Raw genomic sequence first — 23,561 nt, 5'->3', positions numbered from 1 at the left:
CATCACGGGGTCTGCCCTGCCCCTCCCCTCGAGGCTGCCAGGTTGTCGCCCCCACCCCCGGGACTTCCCCTGAAGGACGCGCCCGCCCAGGGTGCCCCAGGGGAGCAGGGCGGACGCAGGTGTGGGGTGGGTCCCACACCCACGGCCCCTCTCCACCGGCATAGGCCCACGGCGGCGCTGCCAGCAGGGTCGGGGCTGGGGCCACAGGATGGGTGGGAGGTTCTCGAGTCCGCTGGACAAGCAGCAGCAGCAGCAGCTGAGGGGTGAGTCGGGCCGGCGGGGGTCCAGGGTGGGGCTGGTTGGGCCCCATTCCTGCGAGGGGCGCCCCTCCAATCCAGACGCAGAGGCCATGGCGTCCTGTGCTAGGTCGGGGGCTCCTGGCGGGCAGGGCCCTACAGCCCCTCCACGGTTCCTGGGGATCTGAGGCTCTCAGCTACACTGCCCTCTGGCCTGCCCGGCAGGGGTGGCACCAGCTCCATCCCCTGGACCAGGGTCAGCGAAAATCACGTCATCTTGGCTGCACAGGGGTGAGGGGTGGGGGCGGGGATGCCGATCCACAGTGGAGACTGCGGTCAGGGGGTGTGAGAAAGTGGGCAGCGGCAATGCAGGGAACGGCGCATGCCGAGGCCTGTGGGGTCCTTGGGGACAGTCATGCTCACATCCCACCCTGCCCACACTTGCTGGGTGGCCTTGGGCAAGTGGCTTCGCCTCTCCAGAACTCACTCTCCCCCTGAATAACCAAGCCTACCTTGTGGGGCCTCAATGAGTCACTCTACAAAGCATGAGAGATTTGGTCTTTAGTGGCTTAAAGATTAAAATTTTTTTCTCTCTCCTGTGGAGGGGAGCAGAGGCAGGCAGACCGGGAAACCGTTAGCAACCCCAGCTTCTTCCATCTCGTGGCTCTGGTGCCCAAGATTGCCTCATGGTGCCTTATAGCTGCTGGAGCTCCAGCCATCAGAACCACATTCCAGGCAACAGATGGAAGCCTGTTTTATACAGTCAAGTGCACACATCTTAGGGGAGCAGCTTGCAGACTTAAACATCTGCACTTAACTTGCCAGACCAGCCTGTACATCCTGCTGGGGTGGGGCTTTCAAAGCCTTAAAAAATATCCCCCGGTAAGGGCACAAGGAAGCTCTTAGGGTAAGGAATCTCTTGGTTACCTTCATGGTTGTGATGGTTTTATGGGTGCACATGTCACGGTTCAGAAAACTGTGCTGTGAGTACACTGAAGTGCAGTTTTTGTACGTGGATTATCATTTAGGTGTGGACGGCAAAAGACAGGGAAGGGTTGTAGGCATCTGGAATTTGGGCGCATCTTGTTGCACAGCTTTGGGGTGAGGGTAGGAGCCCCGGCTGGGCTCTCTCCGACCGCCTGACCACCTCTGTCCCTGCAGCCCAGGTGGACGCTCTGCTGGGGCAGTTCCTCCCCCAGTACCGCTTGCAGCTGGCGGCCTCCACCCTGTGGCACATCTCCAGCGAGCTGGACCCCCGGGAGCCAGCCAGATGCCAGCTGCTGCGCAGTAAGGTGGGCGTGGGGGGCAGAGAAGATGCTGGGGGGGAAGGGGAGGGGGGAGGGGAGAGGGAGGGGCAGCGGGGGAGGGTGAGGAGGGCAGGGGAGGGGGAAAGGGGAGGAGGGAGAAGGGGAGGGAGGAGGGGAGGGCCGGTGTTTGACCTGGGTGACCTTTAACACCTGTCCCCTGCACAAACGTGCCCCATGCTTCCGCTGAGCACGTCCCCCGGGGCTATGCAGAGGGCAGAGGGCACCCTAAACGCATCACAGTGCAGGATGGACAGGCACAGGGTGTGGGGGAGCCAGCCTGGGCAGGTGAGCTGGGCAGAGGCCGCAGGACCCCACAGCAGCGGCCCCAACCCTGAGCCCGGCCCACCGCATCCCCTGCCTGCTGCGCTCGTCCCACCTCCTGTGCCTTTGGTGCCACTTCCTCCAGGAAGCCCTCCTTGGTCCTCTGGGACCCCAGTCCCGCTTCCCTGACCCCCCTGTGGTCTGCCTCGTGAGGAGGGGTATTGGGCCTTACCCCACTCCCCGAAGCCCCTGACCCGTGGCAGCAGGGGTTCCGGATGGGGTTGTCGGGGGAACCACCTGGGGCTGCCGCCAGCCAGATGCACCCTGAGCTGGCGAATGCCCCTGGAGCTTCCCCACGCCCACCGCGACACTCCCTCAGTCCCACCACATTGGGAGGCTGAGACATGGGGGCAGACGTGTCCCCTGGACCTCAGCTGTCTCATTTTGACTCTGCTAGATGAGGGTCCTGGCCTGGGGATGGGCACAGCCTAATGCAGCCAGCGCCCGATGTCCACTCCCCAGCCCAACTGCTACGCCACGCCCGTGTGCACAAGCCTGGGCGGGCCGGTGGCGAGGGGAGTCCCTGAGTGGGTGGCGCAGGTGGGGCCTGCGGGGCCTCACAGATGCGCCGGCTCAGCCCGGGGGTCCCACTTGCATGCAGCAGCGAGCGCTGCGAGACCACAACTGGGGGACCGCAACAGGCAGCCCATCTCCCGGGCAGCGGCGTCTCGGCCCCCCACCCCCAGCCGCAGTGGACATGCAGGCCAGGATGCGGCCCCAGTGCAGCCCCGAGGGACTCACGGGGCCTAGGCGCGGCAGAGGCGGGACCCCACGCCCCTGATGCTGCGGCCGCCCCACAGAAGCTGCCCCGCACCCGCGAGCACCACGGGCCTCTGGCCCACCTGCGCGGCTGCCCGCCCCGGTGGCAGCCAAGCTTCTGCGTCCTGCGCGGGGATGGCCGCCTGGAGTGGTTCCGCTGCCGCGAGGTGAGCCCAGCTGGCCGAGGCGGGTCCACGGGGGCTCAGTGCGGGTGGGGCCTCGCGGGCTCAGCGGACCCAGCCAAGGCCAGCAGGTCAGCACCCCAGCAGTGCCCAGAAGCTGGGGTTCAGGCCGGACTCCGCCTGCTTTTCCTAGGAATTCGAAAATGGGGGCCAGCCCCTCGGCTCGGCGGCCCTGACGGGGTACACGGTGCTGACCTCGCAGAGGGACTACATCCACCTGCTGGATGCGCTCTGCCCAGCCTCCTTGGGTGAGGCTCCCCGAGGGGGGCACTGTGCACTGGGGGCGCTGGTCCGCAGGCCCCCCACCCCCCAGTTATAGCCAGAGCAGCGCCAGACCTGCCCGTGGCCCAGGACTGCCCGTCGGCACCCGGGTCTAGAGGGAGGAACGGCACTGGGTGGGCCGTGCAGGGCGAGGGCCCCGAGCAAAGGGCAGGAAGGGGACCCCTCTTGGCGCCTGAGCCTGGCCCGCGGGGTCAAGGTCATGCATCCCAGAATCGACCAGGAATAGACTTGGCCAGCGGCCGCAGAGACAAGGGGCCCCTTATCGGGCGCTGCACTGACAAGTCTGCATGGGGGGGTGGTCCCGCGCCCGGGAGAGAGCTACCAGAGGAGGACCTGGCAAGGGGAACCCCGCATTCCTGGGGAAGAGGAGAAAGGAAGGGGGCACTCACGTGTGTCCCTGGGGGGATCCCTGGGCCAGCACGTGCCAAGGCTGGGGTGCTGCCCCACCTCCTGAGGGCGAGCAGGCGCTGGGCACGCTCATGGGTGTGCAGAGCAAGTGAACTCCAAGTGGCGGAACTGCTTCTCCGGGCTAGTTTAGAAGCAACTGGACATGCATGGATCTGAGTTTAGCATCGGCCTTTTCTCAAGAAAGGTCAGCGCACACGGGACAGCGTAGAGGTCGCCTCGTCCAGTCCTGTAAGGCCCTGCGGCCTTGTGCCTGGTGGGAGCACACCCCAGCTGCCCCTTCCACAGGGGAGTAAACTGAGGCTGGAAGTTCCCTGTCCCCCACTCCCCCACCCCGAATCATGCAAAGATGGAGCAGCAGGTACAGTCTGCAGAACCAGGGTTGCCCTGAAAATATCAGAGTCCCCCAGGGCTGGAGGAATACCTTAGGGCCCCTGGAAGGAAGCCGCGCCCTGCCGAGAATGGCCACACAATCTGAGGTGCACATACGGCACTCACAGACCAGGGGAAAGCCATCGTGCGACAAAAATGCACCCCATGTGGCTTTGTGCGGATTTAAATCTGGAGTAATGTCTCCCAAAGTGTTAACAGTTTTTATTACATCCGGGGGCACAGCTGGGGTGCGATTATCTTCAGAAATCAGCGTGAAAACACAGAGGGCTAAGGAGGCCCCAAATAAATCAGCCAGACACAAATTCACTCATTCACAGGCAGGAAGCCTGGGGCCAGAGTGGGGAAAGCTGGCCCTCGCCAGGGGCCAGCGGGAGGCAGGGCGAGTGGGCTGGGGGGGACAGTGCCCCTCCCCCAGGGCTGCCTACGGGCCAGGGGCCGCTCCACACATCTCACCAGGGTTTACTCCCAGTGAATGATCCACGGAGGGCAGAGTGAACGAATGAGTGAGTGAATGAATGAATGACTGGAGACTTGGCATCCTGTCTGCTCTCAGGAGACCAGGCACAGGGAGAACCCGAAGCCCTCCTGGACGTGCCCGGGGGCTTCCTGCTGTTCCTGCACCACCCCCTCCGCGGGCACCTCTGCTTCTCGGCGGCCTCGGGGGAGGCGCAGCGGGCCTGGGTCTTAGCCCTGCACGGTGGCATCCGGCTGCGAGGCACAGGTGGGTCCCTGCAGGATGCAGCAGTGGGGGGCGGGGCTCTGTGGACCACTCTGAGCCTCGGTTTCGTTATCTGCATGAGAGGACGCTGGGGGAGACAGGGGACGCCAGGAACTGTGAGCGGCGGGCGCTGTGGTGGGGGGCGTGGGGGGAGTGTGGGGAGGCGTGGGAGCTGGGGCCTGAAGATGAGGGGCCAGCAGGGTGAGCGGGACAGGACCGGGGTGGGCAGGTGTGCGGTCGTTCAGGGCACGACACCCCCAGCGGAAGGCAGCAGCCTAAGCCGGGGCTGGTGATGGCCCTGGGGAGCAAGTGTCCTTGGCTTGTGGGGCACTCCAGAAAAGGCAGGACAAAGGAGCGCGGGGAAGGGGGTGGTGCACTGAACACCCCTCAGTTCTGCAGCGCAGCCCGGACCCGGCCGCCCGGGCTTTCCTGGAGGCCGTCCGGCTCCACCAACAGCAGCAAGGCCACTTTGGCCACGACGACGTGACCCTGGGTTCAGACGCAGAGGTCAGTCTCCCGCGAGGTCGCGCGGGGACCCCCAGGACCTTCCTGGCCGGTCCCGCCCGCACGGCCCCTTTCCCGCAGGTGCTGACCGCGGTGCTGATGCGGGAGCTGCTGCCGGCGCTGCGGGCCCAGACCCTGCCCCGCCTGCGGGGGATGCGACGCGACCGCGCCTGGGCCTGCGCCGAGGTACTGGGGGGCGCGGGGACGGCAGGCGGGGCGGGGGGTGCCGCCTACAACGCGCTGCCTGTCTCTCTGCCGCCTCCTCCATCTCTGCCCGTTCCCCTCTCTCTGTCCCTTCCCCCTCTCTTTGCCCCCCACCTTCCCGGCTGCCCGCCTCCTGGCCCCTGCGGGCCCGTGATGGTCCCCGCAGCTCCTGGACGCTGTCTACGCCGCGGTCCTGGCCGGGGTCTCCGCGGGACTCTGCGCCTTCCAGCGGGAGAAGGACGAACTGCTCGCGAAGCTGGAGAAGGCCATCCGCCCCGACGCGGAGCAGACGCTGCAGCTGCGGGAACGTGTGGCCGGGGGGCTGCGGAGTGAGGCCGGGCCGGGGGCGGGGCTGTGGGCGGGGCGGGGGCGCGCGCGCCGGTGCGTCTGCCCGGAACTGAGCCTCTGATTTGAGTCCCGACGCTGCGCCGGGGGCCTTTGGGCCGGGCTTAGCTGCGCTCGAGCCGGAGCCTCAGTCTCCTCACCTGTAAAATGGGGTGCTGCAGTCCTCCCAGCAAGGAGACCCGAGGCCGGTGTCTTCCGTCCCCAGCCAAGATCCAGGGCCCTCTCGAGTCGTGCCTCTGCAGGGAGGTGGACGCGGGGCTGCCCCAGGTCACGCAGGCGCTGCTGGGCACCGTGAGGGCAGCGCTGGCGGCGGCGCAGACCCTCGTGGCGCGGGGCATGGACCGTCTGCTTCGCCACCTGCGCCGGGACCCTTCGGGCGCTCGGCTGCGCAGGGAGGTGAGCTCGGGGCTGCATCTCATCCGCCGGCTGGCAGCCCCTTCACTTCATGCAGAAGCTCGTGTCCTGTTATAACTTTGTTCTCCGCTGCTTTTTACTTATTGTGGGCCTTGGTGGATCCACCGCCCCACCTCATGCTGTAGTCACTGGGGCACCCCTTAAAACGGGGTGGGGGGGGAGTGAAAGGACAAGAGGATCATTTTTAGCAAAACCAGCGGGAGGTCACCTTCCCCCAACCCCTTCCCTCCCCTTCCCAGTTTCCGTGCTGGTGCCAGCAGGTCCCGGAGCCAGAGGCTCTGTCCAGTGCAGGTCAGCGCAGCTCTGTGACATCAGCCCTCCCCCAGGAGCTTTCCCCGGAGTCCCCCCTGCTGACTGTGCCCTGTCACAGCAGGGCCCCCTGTACCCCGTGCCAGCACTAGGTGTTACCATCTTGTTGGGTTTTACCATTTCATAACAGTTGCCAAAGTTACGATGCTTTCTTTGGTGCCTTCTCCTGGGGCGGGGGGGGTGGGGCGGCGAGGCCCTGCTTCCCCAGGGCCGACAGCATCTTCTTGCCTGACCTCCCTGGAACCCAGGTTCACTCATTTGGGGAGATGCCCTGGGACGCAGAGCTGATGCAGGGGTGCTACGGCGAGGCAGAGCGGGGCTGGGCCCGCCTGGCGCAGCTGGTGGCACCGTTTGGCTGCCGGGGGACACAGAGCCTGGTGTTCGGGGCCCAGGACCTGGCGCAGCAGGTGAAGGGGGCAGGGCCCTCAATGACCAAGCCAGGGCTGGCCCTTCCTCCTGGGCTCCCAGGGCGCTGTGGACACAAGGCCACCAGGCAGTGACCAGGCTGTAACCACTGAGTGGATGGAGCTGTGGTGGAGAGCCCCAGGGGGCCCTTGACCCATCCCCAGGGTCCTGGAGGGCTTCCTGGAGGAGGGGACTTCGAAGCTAGACGGCAGTGGGAGGACTGGTAGTGGCATGTCCCAGGTGCAGGGAAAGGTGGAGAGGAGAGAGGTTGGACTGTAGGTTCCGAGGGAGGGTGGAGCTGGGGGAGACAGGGTAGGGCCCTGAGCACTGGGCTAAAGGGCCAGGCTACGTCCCTGGGGCAGTGGGGAGCCACAGCAGGTGTGTGAGTGAGGGAGAGGCACGGGGCGATTCAGGCCAGCAGAAGCGGGGTGGGGTCCGCTGGGAGGAGGCCAGGCAGCATCGAGGCAGGAGGAGGGGCCCTGGGCTGGGAGTGGGGGATGGTTGGGTCGGAAGAGGTGGGGGGATTTTGGGGGTCGAGGGGCGGGACCTGCCGATGGGCATGGCGGGAGGGAGACGGGACGGGTCCCTGGCCCAGTTGTTCAGGTTGTGTGTGAGGGGCTGGGCCCAGGGTCTGAGCGCACCGCCCTCCACCAGCCCAGGTGCTTTCGGCCCGTGTGCAGGAGGCACCGAGAGGAGGGGGCGGCCGGTGGCCGGGGGTGCTCAGCCGGGTGGGCAGCCCGGACACTATTGCAACCCCTCGCCCACAGCTCGCGGCCAACGCGGTGGCCACCTTCCTGCAACTGGCCGACCAGTGGCTGACGGCCTCCCTGGACCGCAGCGAGGCGGCACAGAGGCTGGAGAATGTCCGGGGGCGCGTGCTGAAGGTGAGGTCTGCGGGGGCGGCCGGGGGGTCCGGGGCGGCGGGGCAGCGGCTGAAGTGGCCTCGTGAGTCCACAGAAGCTCGAGGCGGATGGCGGCACGGCGCAGCGCAGATTTGCCCGCGGGGAGCTGCTGCGTGTCCTCCTGCCCTTCGTGCTGGGCCGCCTGGGGCTGAGCTGCGGACCGGTGAGCTGGGATGGGGCGAGAGAGTGAGGCGGGGAAGGGCGACTCCAGGGGGCCAGGGAGGACCCCCCTGCGTCTCCCACAAGATGATCTTAGAGAGAGGCCCTGAGCGTGGCCAACCCGGGACAGGGCAAGGCAGCAGCTGGAGCAGGTGCAAAGGCCCTGGGGCCAGCGGGACTAGGGCAGGGCGAGGCGGAGGGGTAGGAGTCAGAGGGCATTGGCCAACTTGCGCAGAGGGTCACAGGACGCTCTGGCCACGGCGATTGGATTTGTCCCGTCACCCACATCAGCCCCGGGGAGCAGGGTCTCAGGGTCCACCTCACAGTTGAGAAGACAACAGCACCGAGCAGGGGAGGCTCACACCAGGCCACGCAGCCCCTCCTCACCCCGGTTCCAGGAGCTACCGGAGGACGAGGGGGATGTCCTGTCCAGCTGTGGCCAGGTTCTGACCGTCGTGGGCGTCTACGAGGATATTGTCCAGGGAGCTCTGCTGCAGAGGATTGACCGAGGTGGGTTCTGGGACCCCCTGGCGGTGGGCACTGAGCCCTGCTGGGACCCCCCCCCCCCCAAGCCTCTTGCTTCCCATTAATACTTGCCCTCTGACCTGGGGTCAGGCTGGAACAGAGGGGCCCAGGGTGGGGGTCCAGAGGAGCAGAGGGAGGTTCCCTGGAGGAGGGGCATCAGCGTGAGGCCAGGAGGGGTGCATAGGAGTTTCCAGGATGGGAAGAAATAGAATACACAGTCAGAGGCCAGGAATGTACTTTTACGTATTAATTCAACAACCCTCCTTGCTCTCCCTGTGTGACCCTGGAGTCTCAGTTCCCGGGCTTGGGGCTCCTAGCTGGGATGTCAGCCCCATGAGGCTCTTCTACCTCCCGGCTTCGTCATTTGCTCATATGAACAAATAATCCAGACACCCATGATGTGGGGTTCAGGCAATGTCGGGGCATCCGCTAGGCCATGTGGAGGGCACAGAGGAGAAGTGGCCGGTCCCAGACACTGGCTGAGGAGTTCACGCTTTATTGTGTGGGCAGCAGGAACCATGGGTATGGGGTGGGGTGTCAATATACCAGAACTGGAACAGCTTTTATAATCGGGAACGTAATAAGTTACAAGTTTCCAGTTCTAAGGTAGTGACAGTGTCCTAATTAAGGCACCCACAAGAGGTCACCTTCACTCAGGGAAGGCCAATGGGTCAGGCATCCTCTGTCATTGGGGAGTCACGTGGCTGCATCTGCTGGTCCCTTTGCTCCTGGGCTCCTTTGCTTTCAACCTTTGTTTCTCGGGGGTCCCTCACGTTGTTTCTCTGGGGCTGGCTTTCATCTCTTGGCTTCTCTTGGCTTTCTCCAGACTCTGGCTTGCTTACCACCTCATGGCGACATCTGCTGGGCTCCAAGCATCTCCACATCGTGTCTCTGTTCTCTGAAGCAACTGTTATCCACGCGTCTACATCTGCTTTCTCCCCTCTGAGGCTCTGTCGTTTCTGGCTCTCTCCAAAATGCTTCCTCTTTTGAAGGAATCAAGTAGACTAATCAAGACCCACCTGGAGTGGGTGGAGTCACATCTTCCTCTAATCAAAAGGTCCCCCATAGTTGGGTGTCTCACGTGTCCGTGAAGATGATGTAACCAAACGATTCTAAGATACAGCATTAAATCAAGAGTAAAAGGAAGGGCTGCCCTCACAAGATTGGGGCCTGGGTTAAAGTTTGGCTTTTCTGGAGCACTTGGCAAGGGGTGAGGTGGGGTGGTAAGCAGAGAGCGCCCGTGTCCAGACAGGAGCGGGGTGGAGGCTGAGGGCCCGTCCTGGGGCTGCGGGACCAGCAAGTGGGGGCTGGGGGTGTGAAACTGGCATGGGTGCCGCCGCCTACCCGAGAGGGGCCACAGGAGGGCTGCCTGGAGGCAGCAGGGTCCCCGAGCAGGGAGTGAGAGAGAGGACGCATCCTGGGGAGTTGGGGGGGATGGGGAAATGGGTACTGAATCCCCTTAAAGCAGGGCAAATTCTAGATGGAAAAAACTCTCTAATTGAAAAAAAAGAAAATCCAGAGACAGGTGCTGCCAAGCATCCCAAAGGGTTTCATCCTTGGGGACCTGCAGGGGGAGGAGGGGAATGGGTGCCAGGTGGGGGATTCTGCAGGGGGGCCTGGGCGCCGGCCTCTGGGGTCCGGGCCTCGCTGAGAAGCCCTTGAGTGCCAGGAGATCCGGCCTCGCTGTTGTTTCAGAGCTGGAGGCGGCGTGGCCTGCGCTCGGCCTGGCTGCTCGGAGGGACCAGGGGCCGCCAGGTGAGGGCCGTGTGCACCCCTGCTGGGCCAGCAGGGGTGGGGGGCCATCCACGGGGTGCTGCCCCTTGTCCTGGACCCAGCGGGGTGGCGGACGAGGGCGCGGGGAACCAGGGAGCATGCCTGGTGTGTGCGGGGCGCTCAGACGTCCAGGGATAAGGGTGTGAGGACCTCATGTCCCACCGCGCTGCCAGGGCCTCCCGTCCCCAGTACAGACGGGGAGGGCGATGGCAGGATCCTGGGCTAACGGCCAGCAGGGACTCTGCAGGGGTTCCCTGCCCGGTCAGTGGGGGGATGCAGGGCGGGGGTACCTCGGCTGGGGGTACAGCGCCCCTCGGCACCAGTCCTGGGGGTGGAAATGGTCTACAGGCATGATCCCGAAATGGGACAGGAAACAGCTGCTCCAACTGGAAGTCTGTGGGCAGGTGTGATGTGGGGTTCAGAGCCCAGGGCCGAGGCAGGGCTTCTGGGGGGTTCATGGTACGGCCCCCTCTACAAGAGCCTCGGGAAGCTGCACCACACTCCTCCCCCTCAAAAGCTGAGCTTCTAAACACTTGCTTTCAGCTGCTAATCTTCAGGGCATTTGTTACACAGCGACTGCTATCTGATACTCCCCAGCAAATCTGTCCTCAGTCCACAAATATCGCTGCTAGTAAATTTAGGAACATTCACGCTGACCGGGAGAAATGAAGAACTGTCCTCGGAAGACTTCAGGGGCCAGAATACTTGGGGATCTGCCTTTGGGGTTGTGAGATGGTGGAGGAGCCCCTAACCTGCGTGCAGCCACGTGCCCGGCGTGCTGTTTCTAGCTCTTCGTTCTGGCAGCCGCGCGTCATGCAGTCAGGCCAGTGCAGGTGCCTGGGGGCAACCCCCCAGCGGGGACCCTGAGGGCTAGAGCCCTCCTTAGGGTACCCCGTGCCCCCACTTTGCTGGGCTGACCTGCGTGTGGCCAGGAGCTGCTGGCTGTACCCCAGGGCCCACGTCCCTGCGCCTGGGGACTTCTGGTAGGTTTGACTGAGAAGTGTCTGCTTAGCTTTGATGTGTCCCCTTTTGGTCACACTCATGTCACTTCCCATCCTGCAGATGAAGAGACCGAGGCCCAGAGAGGCCCCCACCCAGGCAGAGTCAGGTGCCGAGGCCCTGCCCCTCCACCCACGGCCTCCCCGGGCACCCTCCGGAGCTGACACTTCACCACCCCGCATCGGCGTTTCCAGGACCCAGGCCCACAGCAGCATTTAGGGACGCAGTGCAAAGTATTTCAAGGCCTTTGCAATCCCCGCCTCACCCCCTCCGAGAAGCTGTGCCTTTTCACACCCCGACACAGCCTTTGTGACTTTTCTCTGTATCATTTCCAAACCCCAGGAACTTTCATAAAAGACAAAACTCTGAATTTGATTGAATAAAAAAGAAAACCTCATTGTTTTATTTTTAATGTCTTTGATCAGTAACTTGAACTTAAAAATGTTCATTGGCCATTTATGATTTTAGTGAGTTTTCTCCCATTATTCCTTGGTCTTTTCTTATCAATATCCGATAACTCTGTATATTAAGCTATCAGCTTTGGTACACAAGTTGCATTTCTTTCTTTCTCAGCTTGCTGTGGGCCTTTTGGATGTCAAGATTCCCAGTGGAGAGCGAAGCTTTCTCTGGCTTCCTTGTGCTTGCCAGAGCAGACATGCTTGTGGGAGTTTGGCGGGTCCCCAGGACACAGGCTACACAGCTGCGCTGGGGCCGTCCCCGGAAATGGCCACGCGGTCAGCAGTCCCTGAACCTCCGGAGACTCGGGGCTTTCCGCGCCCCCTTCCCCCCCCCCCCCCCCCCCCCCCCCCCCGCACGCGAGGGAACAGGTTTTCCTGGCTTTTCTCTCCGTCGCCTCCTGCAGCTGGATCTTCTTTGGACCCAAGGCATAGATATTAATTCTGGAAATGTGGCCGCTGGACGGAGTTGCCATCCTCCTCCCTTGAGGAGCCCCTGTCTGCACTTGGGGACCCCCCCCCCGTTTTTTCCGTGCAGCAGGGAAGGGCATGGCTTCTCGCCTTGGTCTTTCCTGCCAGGGAAGAGGTAGAGAGCACAAATTTGCTTTAAAGAAAAAAAAAGCTTTTTTTAAATTGTGAAATATATGCAAAAACGCAATAAATTTCCAAGTACATCTTAACAAGTAGATATAGAACAGATACTTTTGATATAGTTACAGTTCCACGATTTTTTGTTTTATTGTAAATTTGCTTTTAACTCCTTTTTAAGGAGATTTTCAAGCTAACCCCTAAGCGGAGACCTGCGGGCCCCTCCTGGCTCGGCCCGCCGGCCCTGAGGCGCGGCGTTCCCCAAACACCGGCCGAGCAGCTGATAAGCAGAGCAGAGGGGCGGGGCGGGGGGACCCGGGCGCTCAGGGCCTGTGCCTTTAAGACCCATGGGGGCCGGTCCGGCGGTGACTTCACGGCGCCCCTCCCCTTCCCGGCGCGCGGCGGGGGCAGGCTCCGGCCACCCCTTTAAGGCGCTCACCGCGTCCGCCGGCAGAAAAACGGCTTAAAGGCGACGCGTGGCGCGATGGCGGCGGTCCCACGCGTGTCCCGCCGGCGCGGGCGGCCGCTCCTGGCGTTGCTGCTGCTGCTGCTGCTGCCGCCGCCGCCCCCGGGGGCCCCTCCGGGCGCCGCCGCCTACTTCCCCGAGGAGCGCTGGAGCCCCGAGTCCCCGCTTCAGGCGCCGCGCGTGCTCATCGCTCTCCTGGCGCGCAACGCGGCCCCCGCGCTGCCGGCCACACTGGGCGCGCTCGAGCGGCTGCGGCACCCGCGGGAGCGCACGGCGCTGTGGTGAGCCCCGGCCCGCTCCTGCCGCCCGACCCCTGGGGAGGGTTCGGCCCCGCCCTGCCGGCTGTCCGCGTCTGGCTGCAGCCCCAGGGCCCCGGCCGAGCTCCGCGCACCCGGGCGGCGCCCCACCCACGGAACCTTCCCCGCCAAGCGGCACCACGACGCAGGGTGGCCCGGGGTGCTTTGAGGAAGCCCCGGCCCAGCGCCCCCGCTGCCCGTGGGGGTTTGCGCCTGCAGGGTGGGCAGCTCGGGGCGGGGCAGCGGCTCGGGCCTCATCCCTCTGCGCCCAGCAGCTTGCTCGGGGGAGCTGGCTCCCCAGCGAGGCGGCCTGTACCCCTTCCCTCCACCAGGGCCCCCACCCCGGAGCCCCAGCACGTGGTCCTTGGCCAGAGTTGGTTGAAGGAACTCATGAGCACGGCCCACTCCGAGGAGGTGTCACTCGTGGGAGAGGGTCCAGAAGGCGGGGCGGGGGCTCCCCAATAGCAGACCCTGAGAACCAGTGCCTGCTGGGGTGGTCCTTGTCATCGCCACACATTGCAAATGGGGAAACTGAGGCATGGTCAGCCCAGCCTCCCTGGCCGCACTGACCCAGCCCTCGCCGCAGGGTGGCCACGGATCACAACGCGGACAATACGTCGGCGGTGCTGCGCGAGTGGCTGGTGGCCATGAAGAGTTGGTACCACTCGGTGGAGTGGCGACCCGCAGAGGAGCCCAGGTGAGGCGCCACCTTGGGGTGGAGGTGGGGGGGGGCGGTCAGAGAGGGCTTCCTGGAGGAGGGGGCCTGCCGGCTGGACTGAAGGACCAGGAGTGGGAGGGGAGAGCCCATGGCGTCCCAGGCTGGGGCACGGAAGCCGGCAGGGGCAGTTCCTGGGCAAACCAAGGGCAGAAGGAAACTCCCTGGGTGTGAGGCTGAGTGCCCCTCTGGGCTGCCCCGGCCGGCACACCTCTGGGCTCTGATGGCGCCCGCACGTACCCACCACAGGTCCTACCCAGATGAGGAAGGGCCCAAGCACTGGTCCGACTCCCGCTACGAACATGTCATGAAGCTGCGCCAGGCCGCGCTGAAATCCGCGCGGGACATGTGGGCAGACTACATCCTGGTGAGCCCTGGTGCCAGGGCAAGGCGGGCAGTGCGGGGCAGGAGGGGAAACTGAGGCTCGGAGGCGGCGGCAAGTGGCCACAGTCTCCTAGTGCCAATCTGCAGCCTCGTGGAGTGGGAGGGACGCATGGGCTGCCGAGGCCCGGGCTGCCTGCCAGCTGCCCCTGCCTTTCTGACCCCCCGGCTGTCCCCCCACTGCCTGTCCCCCCCACTGCGCTGTCCTCCCCCCCACCAGCGGGCCCAGCCTTGGCACCTGTGACGTGGCCTCTGTGCCACATCTGGGAAGAAGGTTGGGTTGGGGCTGTGTCCTCCGTGTCTCCGCTCCTGGACCCGCGCGGCTGGTGGGAGGAGTGAGTGCCCCGTGGGTGCTGAGACCGCGATGTGGAAAGGTCTGCGTGGAGCCCCGCATATCCTGCAGACTCTGTGTCCGCCTTCCACCCACCTGTGCCCTGCACTCTACCCCCTGGACCCCGTGCTCCATACCCCCTGCCCAGCCTTACCTGGGCATGCACGGCGAGCTCTCAGCCCGGCCCAGTATGGCCCAGTGGGGGGAGTGGCTGCGGGGGATGGGGGGACACACAGGCGGGGGAGGGGTCCGGCTTCTCCACCAAGGACAGCGGGCACCATGGAGGGTGTGAGCAGGACAGAGCTGTGGTCTCTTTGGGGCTTCTGGACACCCCCTGGCTGCAGGGGGAGCAGGGACTCAGGCGGAGTGGGGGTGGGGGGAGCTGGAGAGCTGCAGGGGCCCCAAGGTGGCTGAGCCGAGGCACAGGCGTCCCTTTCCCAGGCTGGGCAGGGCAGGCCCAGGGCTGCACCCCCTCAGAACCTGCCCCCTGCCGTGGGGCTGGATGGATGCAGGGAAGGCTTGAGTGGGGCGGGAGGGACAGGACCGCGCTCCGGGCTCTGCTTTCCATGTTGCGGGGGTCAGCTGTTCTTCCCTTCCTCGGCGAACCTGGGGAGATCCGGTTGGGTTAGAACTCTCAGATGCTGCTTTTTTCAGCAGCTGAGGACTTTTCCCATCAGAATGTGAAATGGTTTCTCTGCTGCTTAAAATCATTATTGAATGACAAAAAGTTTGGATGTTCAGTGGGTTAGTCACACTGTGGTGTGGAGCCCCCCACACCTCTGCCCCATCCGGACCCCCTCCCCTCCCCCAGCCCTCAGCCCTCCCCTGGCCCGAGCACATGTGTGTGCACACACAGGCACACACGAATGCCTCCCTGTCTGGTGTCCTGCCCCAGGGTTCTGCGCTTCTAGGCGTTTCTCGTGAAGTGTCCCATGGCTCTTTACCGTGAGAAGTGGAGGGTGGGGGGAGCTTCTGAGCCTCAGACTCCCCCCACTGCTGAGTCTCGGCCGACTTGGGGTCTTCCTGGGGTCCCCACTCTGTTTCAGTTTGTGGACGCGGATAACCTGCTCCTGAACCCCGACACGTTGTCCCTGCTCATGGCCGAGAACAAGACGGTGGTGGCCCCCATGCTGGACTCGCGGGCCGCCTACTCCAACTTCTGGTGCGGGATGACCTCCCAGGTGAGGCCCTGGCTATGGCCGCTGTGCTCCAGCGGGTAGTGGGGCGCCCGGTGCTCCCGCATGTCCCTGCACCCTGGCCACCGGGAGGTGAGGGGCGGGTCCCAGGACAGGGGCTGGGCCAGGAGCCACCCCAGGCCTGTCCGGCCACTGTCCGTCCTGCTCCTACCAGCTCCCAGTTTGAAAAAGCGGCCGATGAACCTACGTTTTGCTTGTCAACAACTCTAGTTTGTAGTGTGAGGAAGAGAGAGGCGTAGTTGAGCCACCTCAGAAGCTGTTTAATCTCTGCTGAGCTGGCTTCCTGGGGTGAACCCTGCTCCCCCAGCTCTGGGCCCAGAGCTGGGGCCTTCCGAGGGCCCCAGGGAGGCTCCCACCTGCCCCTCGCGGCCCTGGGCCCCCGGCACTCCCGGGCTCTGGGCCGTGTTCACCCCCCTCCCCACCATGTCCCCTTGTCGTCTGAGGACACGGCCCCTCCCCTGATGTCCTCGACTCCTCCCTCAAAGGCGGCCACGCCCCTGGGCCCGTGAGCTGGGCTCAGTCCCCTGCTGCTCTGATGCCAGCACCCCCGGGTCCCTGTGCCGTGGTCTCGGCTAATACTGGCTGCGAGGGGAGTGGGCCTGCCCGGGCACCGCAGTCTCCTGTCCCTGCAGGGCTACTACCGGCGCACGCCCGCCTACCTCCCCATCCGCAAGCGGGACCGGCGCGGCTGCTTCCCGGTGCCCATGGTGCATTCCACTTTCCTGGTCGACCTGCGGAAGGCAGCGTCCCGGCACCTGGCTTTCTACCCGCCCCACCCCGACTACACCTGGGCCTTCGACGACATCATCGTCTTCGCCTTCTCCTGCAAGCAGGCAGGTGAGCGCCTGGCGCCCAGCACAGCCCCCACCGCAGGTGTGCTGCAGGTGCCCAGCGACGGCCCGGCTCCCCCACCCCTGGCCTGGCTGCTGGGCGACGTTCCGGCTTTAAGCCTTCCTGATCAAAGCTGGCCGACACGGTGCCGCGTTCTGGATTCCTGCCATGTCCAAACCTGTCCTCGTTCCCTAAAGCCCCCATCACAAAGTACCACTACCGGGCGGCTTAGCACAGCCGACATGTGTGCCCCGGTTCTGGAGGGAAAAGCCCAAGGACCTGTCGGGAGACGCGGCCTCACCTCCTCCCAGCATCTCCACGCCTGTGGCCCCCTCATTCTTCTGTGCCACCCACCCCAGATGAGCACCCTCAGCGTAACTTCCTGTTAGCCACCCCCCCCGCCCCTAAAGTGGCCCCGTTTACAGCCCAGGGCACGTTCCCAGGCACTGGAGCTAGGGGTTAGGACCCCACGTGCCTTGTGGGGATCGCTGCTTGCCCTGTGACAGCCCCCATTCACAGAGCACCCCTGCATGGTGAAGCCCGAGTTGCCCGAGCCCTGAGCCCACTGAAGTGGGTTCTGGGGAGACCCGGGTGGTCATCCCCTCCACCGAGGGGCGATGGCAGGACAGGCTGGGACGTACCTTCTGCCCAGGGCAGAAGCGGGAGGTCGAGGGGGGCAGTGGCCCCAGGAGCCTGCCTCCCCCCACTCCCCGCCCTGTCCTTGGCAGGCGTGCAGATGTACGTGTGCAACAGGGAGCTGTACGGCTTCCTGCCGGTGCCGCTGCGGGCACACAGCTCCCTGCAGGATGAGGCTGAGAGCTTCCTGCACGTGCAGCTGGAGGTCATGGGTAAGTGGGCCCTGCGTCCCCACACACCCCTGCTGGGTGCTGACCCCGCCGCGTGCTGCCCTCAGGGGCCCATGTCTGCCCCCAGTGGGTTCCTGCCCAGAAGTGGTCAGGGTGGGCTTCCTGGAGGAGACCACCTGAAGGCACAGGCAGATGGAAGTTAGCCAGAAAGGAGCAGCAGAAGGCGGAAGCCCCAGGCCAGCTGGGTGGAGCTGAGGGGCTGCGGAGGGGTGGAGTAAGCCCCCCAGGAGGTGGTGGGGAGGGACCTTTCCCTGGGGGTCTCTGGAACAACCCGACAGGACGTCAGCCCCAGGTCGGCCTCGCCCTGCGCGGAGCACGCAGGTCCCTGCAAAGGTCACATGTGACGGGCACGGCCGTCGGCCACTGCAGAGATGGGGAAACCGAGCCTTAGGTGGGCTAGGCCCCTATCCCAGGCTCCTGGCTTGTTCTGGAAGGTTCTGACTGTGTCTCCCCCCAGTGGCTAGAGGTGGAATAACACCCTCCGGAGTTCAGGCCAGTTTGGTCTTTGTGGGGACCCTTGGGCGTTTGTGGGGACCGCTGGGCCTTTGCGGGCTCCCGGGGCTGCAGCTGCCCCAGCTCCTGTCCCATGCCCCAGACTTGGCTGGAGACCGCTGGCCGCAGCCAGGGACCAGGGTCTCCGCTCAGCCCCTCGCCAGCCCCTCCGTGGCCTCCCCGTGATCCGCTGCTGGGATTTTTAAAGTCTGTATTTTAAAAAAAACTGTGTTTTGAAATGATTTCAAACTTACCAGAGAGTTAGAACCGTGGCACGAGCCCCGTGTGAAGTCAGCAAGCCCCAGAAATTCGGACCCTCCTGTTTTAACGTTTTGTCTCAAGGTCCTGTCTGTCCGTCCATCTGCCTGTGTCCACTGCTGCGGTGGGGTGGGCTGCGCAGCCCGGGAACAGGGGCAGGATGGGCAGGTGGGGTGGCCGAGGGCTCTGCGTCCTGGTCCCTCCGCCGCTGTGTGCCTGCGGGCAGGGCTGGAGCTGGGGATCGGCCCTGGATAGCAGGCGGCCTGGGGGTTAAGCTTCGGGAATGAGTGAGGTGGCCCTGGGACGGTTGTGGGGCGGGTGGGGGCTCAGGGCCATGGGGGGACCCGGCGTGGGGTGGGAGGGGCCAAGGGCTTTGGGCGTCTCCACCCTCCCCCCCTGCTGGTCCACGAGGTCCCCGCACAGCCCGAGGGCTCGTGGCCTGACTCACTGGCAGGGAAGGCTGAGGCCCAGGTGGTCTCCAGGTCAGGACATTCACTGGTTAGTTGTCGAGCAGTTATTGAGCACCTCCTGTGTGCCCAGCCCTGTGTCTGGGGACCCAGGGGGAGCAGACAGATGCCCGACCAGAGGATTGGGCAGCAGGATCGGAACACAGGTGGGGTGCAGAGGGCTCCCCAGGAAAGCAGGAAAGGGGGGCTCCCTCAGGGGAGGGGCTGGGCTCAGGGCGGGCCGAGCCTAGCGAGACCAGCTTGGGGAGTGGAGGGGGGTGCGGGGCTGTTCTTGGCGGGGCCTGTGGAGTCAGGGTGAGAGGGAGACGTGGGGCCCAGGGAGGGGGTGCTGGGAGGATGCTGGAGGTGGGAGTCCAGATGGGGGCTGTGCAGCCCCCACCCCACCCTGCTGCACCCCACCCCTGGCCCGATCTCACCCCACCCCTGGCCCGATCTCACCCCCACCCCGACTCTGCCCCCCGCCCCACCCCCATCTGGACCCCTGACCCAGACCCTGGGCCTCGCTGTGCTCCTCAGTGAAGCACCCGCCAGCAGAGCCGTCCCGGTTCATCTCGGTGCCTCCCAAGGTCCCTGACAAGATGGGCTTCGACGAGGTGGGTGGCTTTGCCTGGGGGCGGAGCCTGGCAGGTGGGGCGGGCCCGGTGGGTGGGGTGGGGCCTGGTGGTAGGGGTGGGGAGGGGGCTACTGGGTGGGGCGGGTGCCGGCAGGTGGGTGTGGGGCCTAATGGGGTGGGGTGGGGCCTGGTGGGTGGGTTTGGGGCCTGGCAGGTGGGTGGGGGCTGCCTGGTGGGGCGGACCTGGCAGGTGGAGTGGGGGGGCTGGTGGGTGGGGGCAGGGCCTGGCAGGTGGGGGCGGGGCCGGCGGGTGGGGCAGGGCCAGGGCCCAGCAGGGCTCACCTGCTCCTTGGCCGGCAGGTGTTCATGATCAACCTGAAGCGGCGGCAGGACCGGCGGGAGAGGATGCTGTGGATGCTGCAGGAACAGGAGATCGCATGCAGGCTGGTGGAGGCCACGGACGGCAAGTGGGTCCCTCCTGTGTAGACGGCAAATGGGCCATCGGGTATAGACGGCAAGTGGGTCCCTGAGGTAGAGGCTGGTGCGAGCGAGGCCAGAACCCTCTGGGCGTCAGGTCAGCCTGGGCTGGAGGCCGTGAGGGGCATCCTGGCCCTGACGAAAGGGCCCCCAGCGCCCACCCTGCACAACATGCCCTCCTTGCAGAACCCTGAACGCCAGTCAGGTGGAGGCGCTGGGCATCCAGATGCTGCCCGGCTACCGGGACCCCTACCACGGGCGGCCCCTCACCAAGGGCGAGCTGGGCTGCTTCCTCAGCCACTACTCCATCTGGAAGGAGGTGGGTGAGCTGTTCCCCTGCAGGGGAGACTGAGGCCGGGAGGTGGAAGGGACGCAGGCCGGGACCTCAGGCGAGTCCTGGTGCCCATTACTTGTCGGCAGCTCCGAGGGCACAGCCAGGGACCCCAGCTGGGATTCGGACCAGGAGGTGTCCGGGTCTGGGGGGTGTCTGGGTCTGGGGGGTGTCCGGTGCTGGGGGGTGTCACGGCCTCAGGCCCGTCAGGATTCTGGGGTTTGTCTGGGAATCGTGCCAAGCTCCATGTCCCCGGGCCACTCAGCCGCTGCCACGACGGCTCATCAGACAGGGCTCACTGCGGCCGGGCAGGTCTCCCCGGCGGGGCCAGGGAGCTCGATGTGGCCGCTCAGGTCATCTTCGAGATTCTGGGATGAGTCCTGGACCGCGTTCACCCCAGGGCACTCCGAGTGGGGGCCGGGCCGCGGACGCCACGTTGGCTGCACTCTGCCGGGCAGCTCCGTTGACCCGGGGACAGGCTGGGCCACGTCTCCCTGACAAGCCCGGGGTGTCCCCCAGGTCGTGGAGCGGGGGCTGCAGAAGTCGCTGGTGTTCGAGGATGACCTGCGCTTCGAGATCTTCTTCAAGAGGCGCCTGATGAACCTCATGCAGGACGTGGAGCGGGAGCAGCTGGACTGGGACCTCATGTGAGCGGGGAGGGCGGGGGCTTGTGGGCGGGGCCGGGAGAGGCGCGGGGGCAGGGTGAAGCCTGGGGGCACGGGGGTGGGGTGTGGGCGGGGCTGGGTGAGGCCTGGGGGTGGGGCCTCAGAGTTTAGGGGCTTGGTTGGAGCAGCTGTGGTTGAGGCTGAGGGACCCTATGGCTTCGGCCTGGCCCTGGGCCCGTGCACGGAGGGCACAGTTCCACGGGGTTCCTTGGGGCTCATCGGCCCTGCGTGCAGAGCCCTGCTGAGGTTCTAGCGTCACTGCCCCCGATTCTGGGTTCTCCCCGTTCAGCAGTAAGCGTTCCCTGGGCTATCTGGCGGCTCCCACAAGCACAGTGCTCTGCACAGCCCCAAGCCGCTCGTGCGTTTGCATACAGAGCAACTTCCCCACCAGCTCCATTTCCTTCAAGAGCTCCTGCCCCCACCAGCTCCAAACCCTGCCATGGCTCCCTAGTACCCCAGGCCCCAGGCCCCGTGTGTGGGGGCCCCTGCTTCAGCCATACAAGCTCCTCGCTGCACCCCAAGCCCCAGGCCCGCGGCCCTCTCCCGCCTGAGTCTGCCTGGCTGGGGTGGGAGGGGTGGTTTCCTGGGGGCTGTGGCCCAACTCTGCACCCCGTCCCAGCTACGTGGGCCGGAAGCGGATGCAGGTGGAGCACCCCGAGAAGGCTGTGCCCCGCGTGAGGAACCTGGTGGAGGCCGACTACTCCTACTGGACGCTGGCCTATGTCATCTCCCTGCAAGGCGCCCGCAAGTTGCTGGCCGCCAAGCCGCTGACCAAGATGCTGCCCGTCGACGAGTTCCTGCCAGTCATGTTCGACAAGCACCCGGTGTGCGTGGGCGCGGCAGGGGCGGGTGCTGTGCTCTCACTGTGCAGCTGGCTTGGGGGCCCCCAGGGATGTCCCCCTGCACTGCTGCCCCATCCCCCCCTCGCTGCCCCGTCACCCCCATCCCCTGCTACTCCACCCCTGCCCACTGCTCCCCCGTCCCCCGCAGGTCTGAATACAAGGCCCACTTTGCATCCCGCAACCTCCGCGCCTTCTCAGTGGAGCCATTGCTCGTCCACCCCACACACTACACGGGTGATGATGGCTACGTGAGCGACACGGAGACCTCGGTCGTGTGGAACAACGAGCGCATCAAGACCGACTGGGACCGGGCCAAGTCCCAGAAGATGCGGCAGCAGCAGGCACTGAGCCGCGAGGCCAAGAACTCGGATGTGCTGCAGTCCCCGCTGGACAGCGCCGCCCGTGACGAGCTCTGAGGGGCGGGTGGCAGAGAAAAGCACAGTGAGAGGTGGTCCTTGCCCAGTGCGGCCTCCGCCTGCTCACAGGGGTACCCAGACCCCAGGCCGAGGGGTCTGCCCTCACCCCGGCTCATGCACACAGCAGCCTCAGGGGCCCAGCTGAGGCCCGGCAAACAGCGTGGCACCAGGACACTGGGGGGGTACGCCTGGTTCTCTGCTTGCTCACCCGCCCAGCACTTAGTAAGCACCTGCTGTGTATCAGGTCTCTAGGTGTGACTGAGGCGTGATTACCGCCTCTCTTGGTTGTGGGTTCAGCCCCTACTGAGAATCAGGTACTGTTGAAACATTCATTTTAAACATTCACTCAAGTATTTGTTCATTGCCTGCTGGGTGGTAGGCCCCATTCTGAGCTCTGGGAATATTGTTTTAAACAAGACAGTCATTATTCAAACACAGCAACAAGGTGCTTGTGACATAAAGATTAGTTCCTCCTGTTGATTCAGTGCCTTCAGCTGCCTGAGTCTGGTGCTCCCCACGCCGCTGGTTGCTTCCCTGTGCGTGCCGTGCATGCACACAGCACTGTGCTTGCCAGGCCAGCACTTCTGGCCCCCATGGGCCCCTTGCCCAGGGCTCAGAGACGAGCAAGATGAGTCCCTTCATTTCTTCAGCAACAAGCGAGTCCCAGTCTTGTGAGCATCCATTTGGTCAGAAAACGGTGAGCAGACAATGTCCTCCCACTGCCTGCTGGAAGGGGTGTGGCTCGTCCCCCAGCAGGGACCACTGTGGGTCCCAAAGGTCACACGGCCACAGATTTGCCTATTGTGCCCAGGCCCTGGGGGTGTGGGGAGTGGTTGGGTCTCCCTGGCCACCCCGATGCCCATCTGGGCCCTCTACCCTGCATCTCAGGTGTGCTCCCCACCCCTGGGTGGGACCCCAGGTTTGGGGGTCTGGCGGGGTTGCTGTGCCTCCAGCGTGGATTGAATGTCAATGTCCCAGGCACGCATCCACCTCGCGGAGCGGCTGCCCTCGGCTGGGTCCTGGGTAACATGCTTATTTTTTTATTAAATGTTCCTATTTGGTTTTCACGCGTCTGTCGTCTCTCGCTCTGCTCTACATGGCACCCCCCCCCCCCCCCGCCCATCCAGTGGCAGGAGGGAACCTAAGCAGGTGTTGCCAAGAAGTGGGCTGCGTGGGTGGTGGGTGTGTTAGGAGCCTGTACCACCTGCTCCGAGCCCTCGGCCTGTCCTGTGCTCAGATCCCATGGGATGGGGCGGGACCTGGTTTACGTCCTTAGGAAACAGCCCAAGGTGGGGACCAGAGGGGACGTGGGTTGGCCAGGTGAGGGGGCAAGGACAGTGCGGAGGGAGGGGCCTGCAGGGTTGGGGTGATGGTGAGGCCCTCCCCCCCCGGGGGGGCTTATCCATGCCCCCCTACCCCTGTTTGGATTGTCTGGGCCAAACGCCTACAGGAGGGATGGATGGACAGATGGGCAGCAGGTGGACTTTACCAGGCAACAGGGGCTGTATGCAGGTATTAAGGGAGCTGCGGCCATGCTCGGCAGTTGCCCCCCTGTTCCCACACTGCTCGCTCCCCCCAAGGCTCTGGCAGCTAGTTTCACTTGATCCTTGGTGCCCAGCTTTGTAAACGCGGCCGTGTGGCCTCGCGCTTCCCGACAGCGAAGTCCCCACTGGAGGACGCGCTTCCTGTCATGGGGCAGTCCCCGGCCACGGCCGTCAGCTCAGGGCACCCGGGTGGGGGTTCCGGATGGGCAGGGAGCGCAGCTCCTGGGCTTTCTTACTCAGACTTTGTGG

The 23,561-nt window shown here is 64.8% G+C and overlaps 2 protein-coding genes across 2 annotated transcripts; both read left to right on the top strand.

The window, feature by feature from the left end:
- Positions 1-101: 101 nt before the first annotated feature.
- NIBAN3 (niban apoptosis regulator 3) lies at positions 102-11,533 on the top strand. Its single transcript, XM_077119428.1, is given in 17 exon segments — positions 102-263; positions 1,398-1,528; positions 2,665-2,790; positions 2,939-3,053; positions 4,439-4,606; positions 4,995-5,110; positions 5,189-5,293; positions 5,478-5,640; positions 5,862-6,052; positions 6,628-6,786; positions 7,552-7,668; positions 7,742-7,849; positions 8,244-8,355; positions 9,197-9,348; positions 10,066-10,125; positions 11,206-11,269; positions 11,272-11,533. Coding segments are annotated over 17 exon segments (1,977 nt in total). The 5' UTR covers positions 102-208; the 3' UTR covers positions 11,307-11,533.
- Positions 11,534-12,609: 1,076 nt separating this feature from the next.
- On the top strand, positions 12,610-22,833 carry COLGALT1 (collagen beta(1-O)galactosyltransferase 1). Its single transcript, XM_077122166.1, has 12 exons — positions 12,610-12,932; positions 13,534-13,644; positions 13,912-14,029; positions 15,421-15,555; positions 16,203-16,407; positions 17,130-17,249; positions 19,001-19,077; positions 19,398-19,504; positions 19,701-19,833; positions 20,365-20,492; positions 21,130-21,336; positions 21,501-22,833. The coding sequence occupies exons 1-12, from the start codon at positions 12,670-12,672 to the stop codon at positions 21,766-21,768; spliced, it is 1,872 nt and encodes a 623-aa protein (XP_076978281.1). The 5' UTR covers positions 12,610-12,669; the 3' UTR covers positions 21,769-22,833.
- Positions 22,834-23,561: the final 728 nt, after the last annotated feature.

This window comes from Tamandua tetradactyla, chromosome 11 (genome assembly GCF_023851605.1).
Source record: "Tamandua tetradactyla isolate mTamTet1 chromosome 11, mTamTet1.pri, whole genome shotgun sequence".
Classification (NCBI taxonomy): Eukaryota; Metazoa; Chordata; class Mammalia; order Pilosa; family Myrmecophagidae; genus Tamandua; species Tamandua tetradactyla.
Note: the sequence above shows the minus strand (reverse complement) of the source record. Positions and strands in the feature narration are given on the sequence as shown.

Bases quoted from the DNA above. Each gene is read 5' to 3' on its own strand.
- COLGALT1 (XM_077122166.1), top strand. From the start codon at position 12,670: ATGGCGGCGGTCCCACGCGTGTCCCGCCGGCGCGGGCGGCCGCTCCTG. The intron at 14,030-15,420 runs GTGAGCCCTGGT...ACTCTGTTTCAG, and splicing joins TGTGGGCAGACTACATCCTG to TTTGTGGACGCGGATAACCT. The intron at 17,250-19,000 runs GTAAGTGGGCCC...TGTGCTCCTCAG, and splicing joins CGTGCAGCTGGAGGTCATGG to TGAAGCACCCGCCAGCAGAG.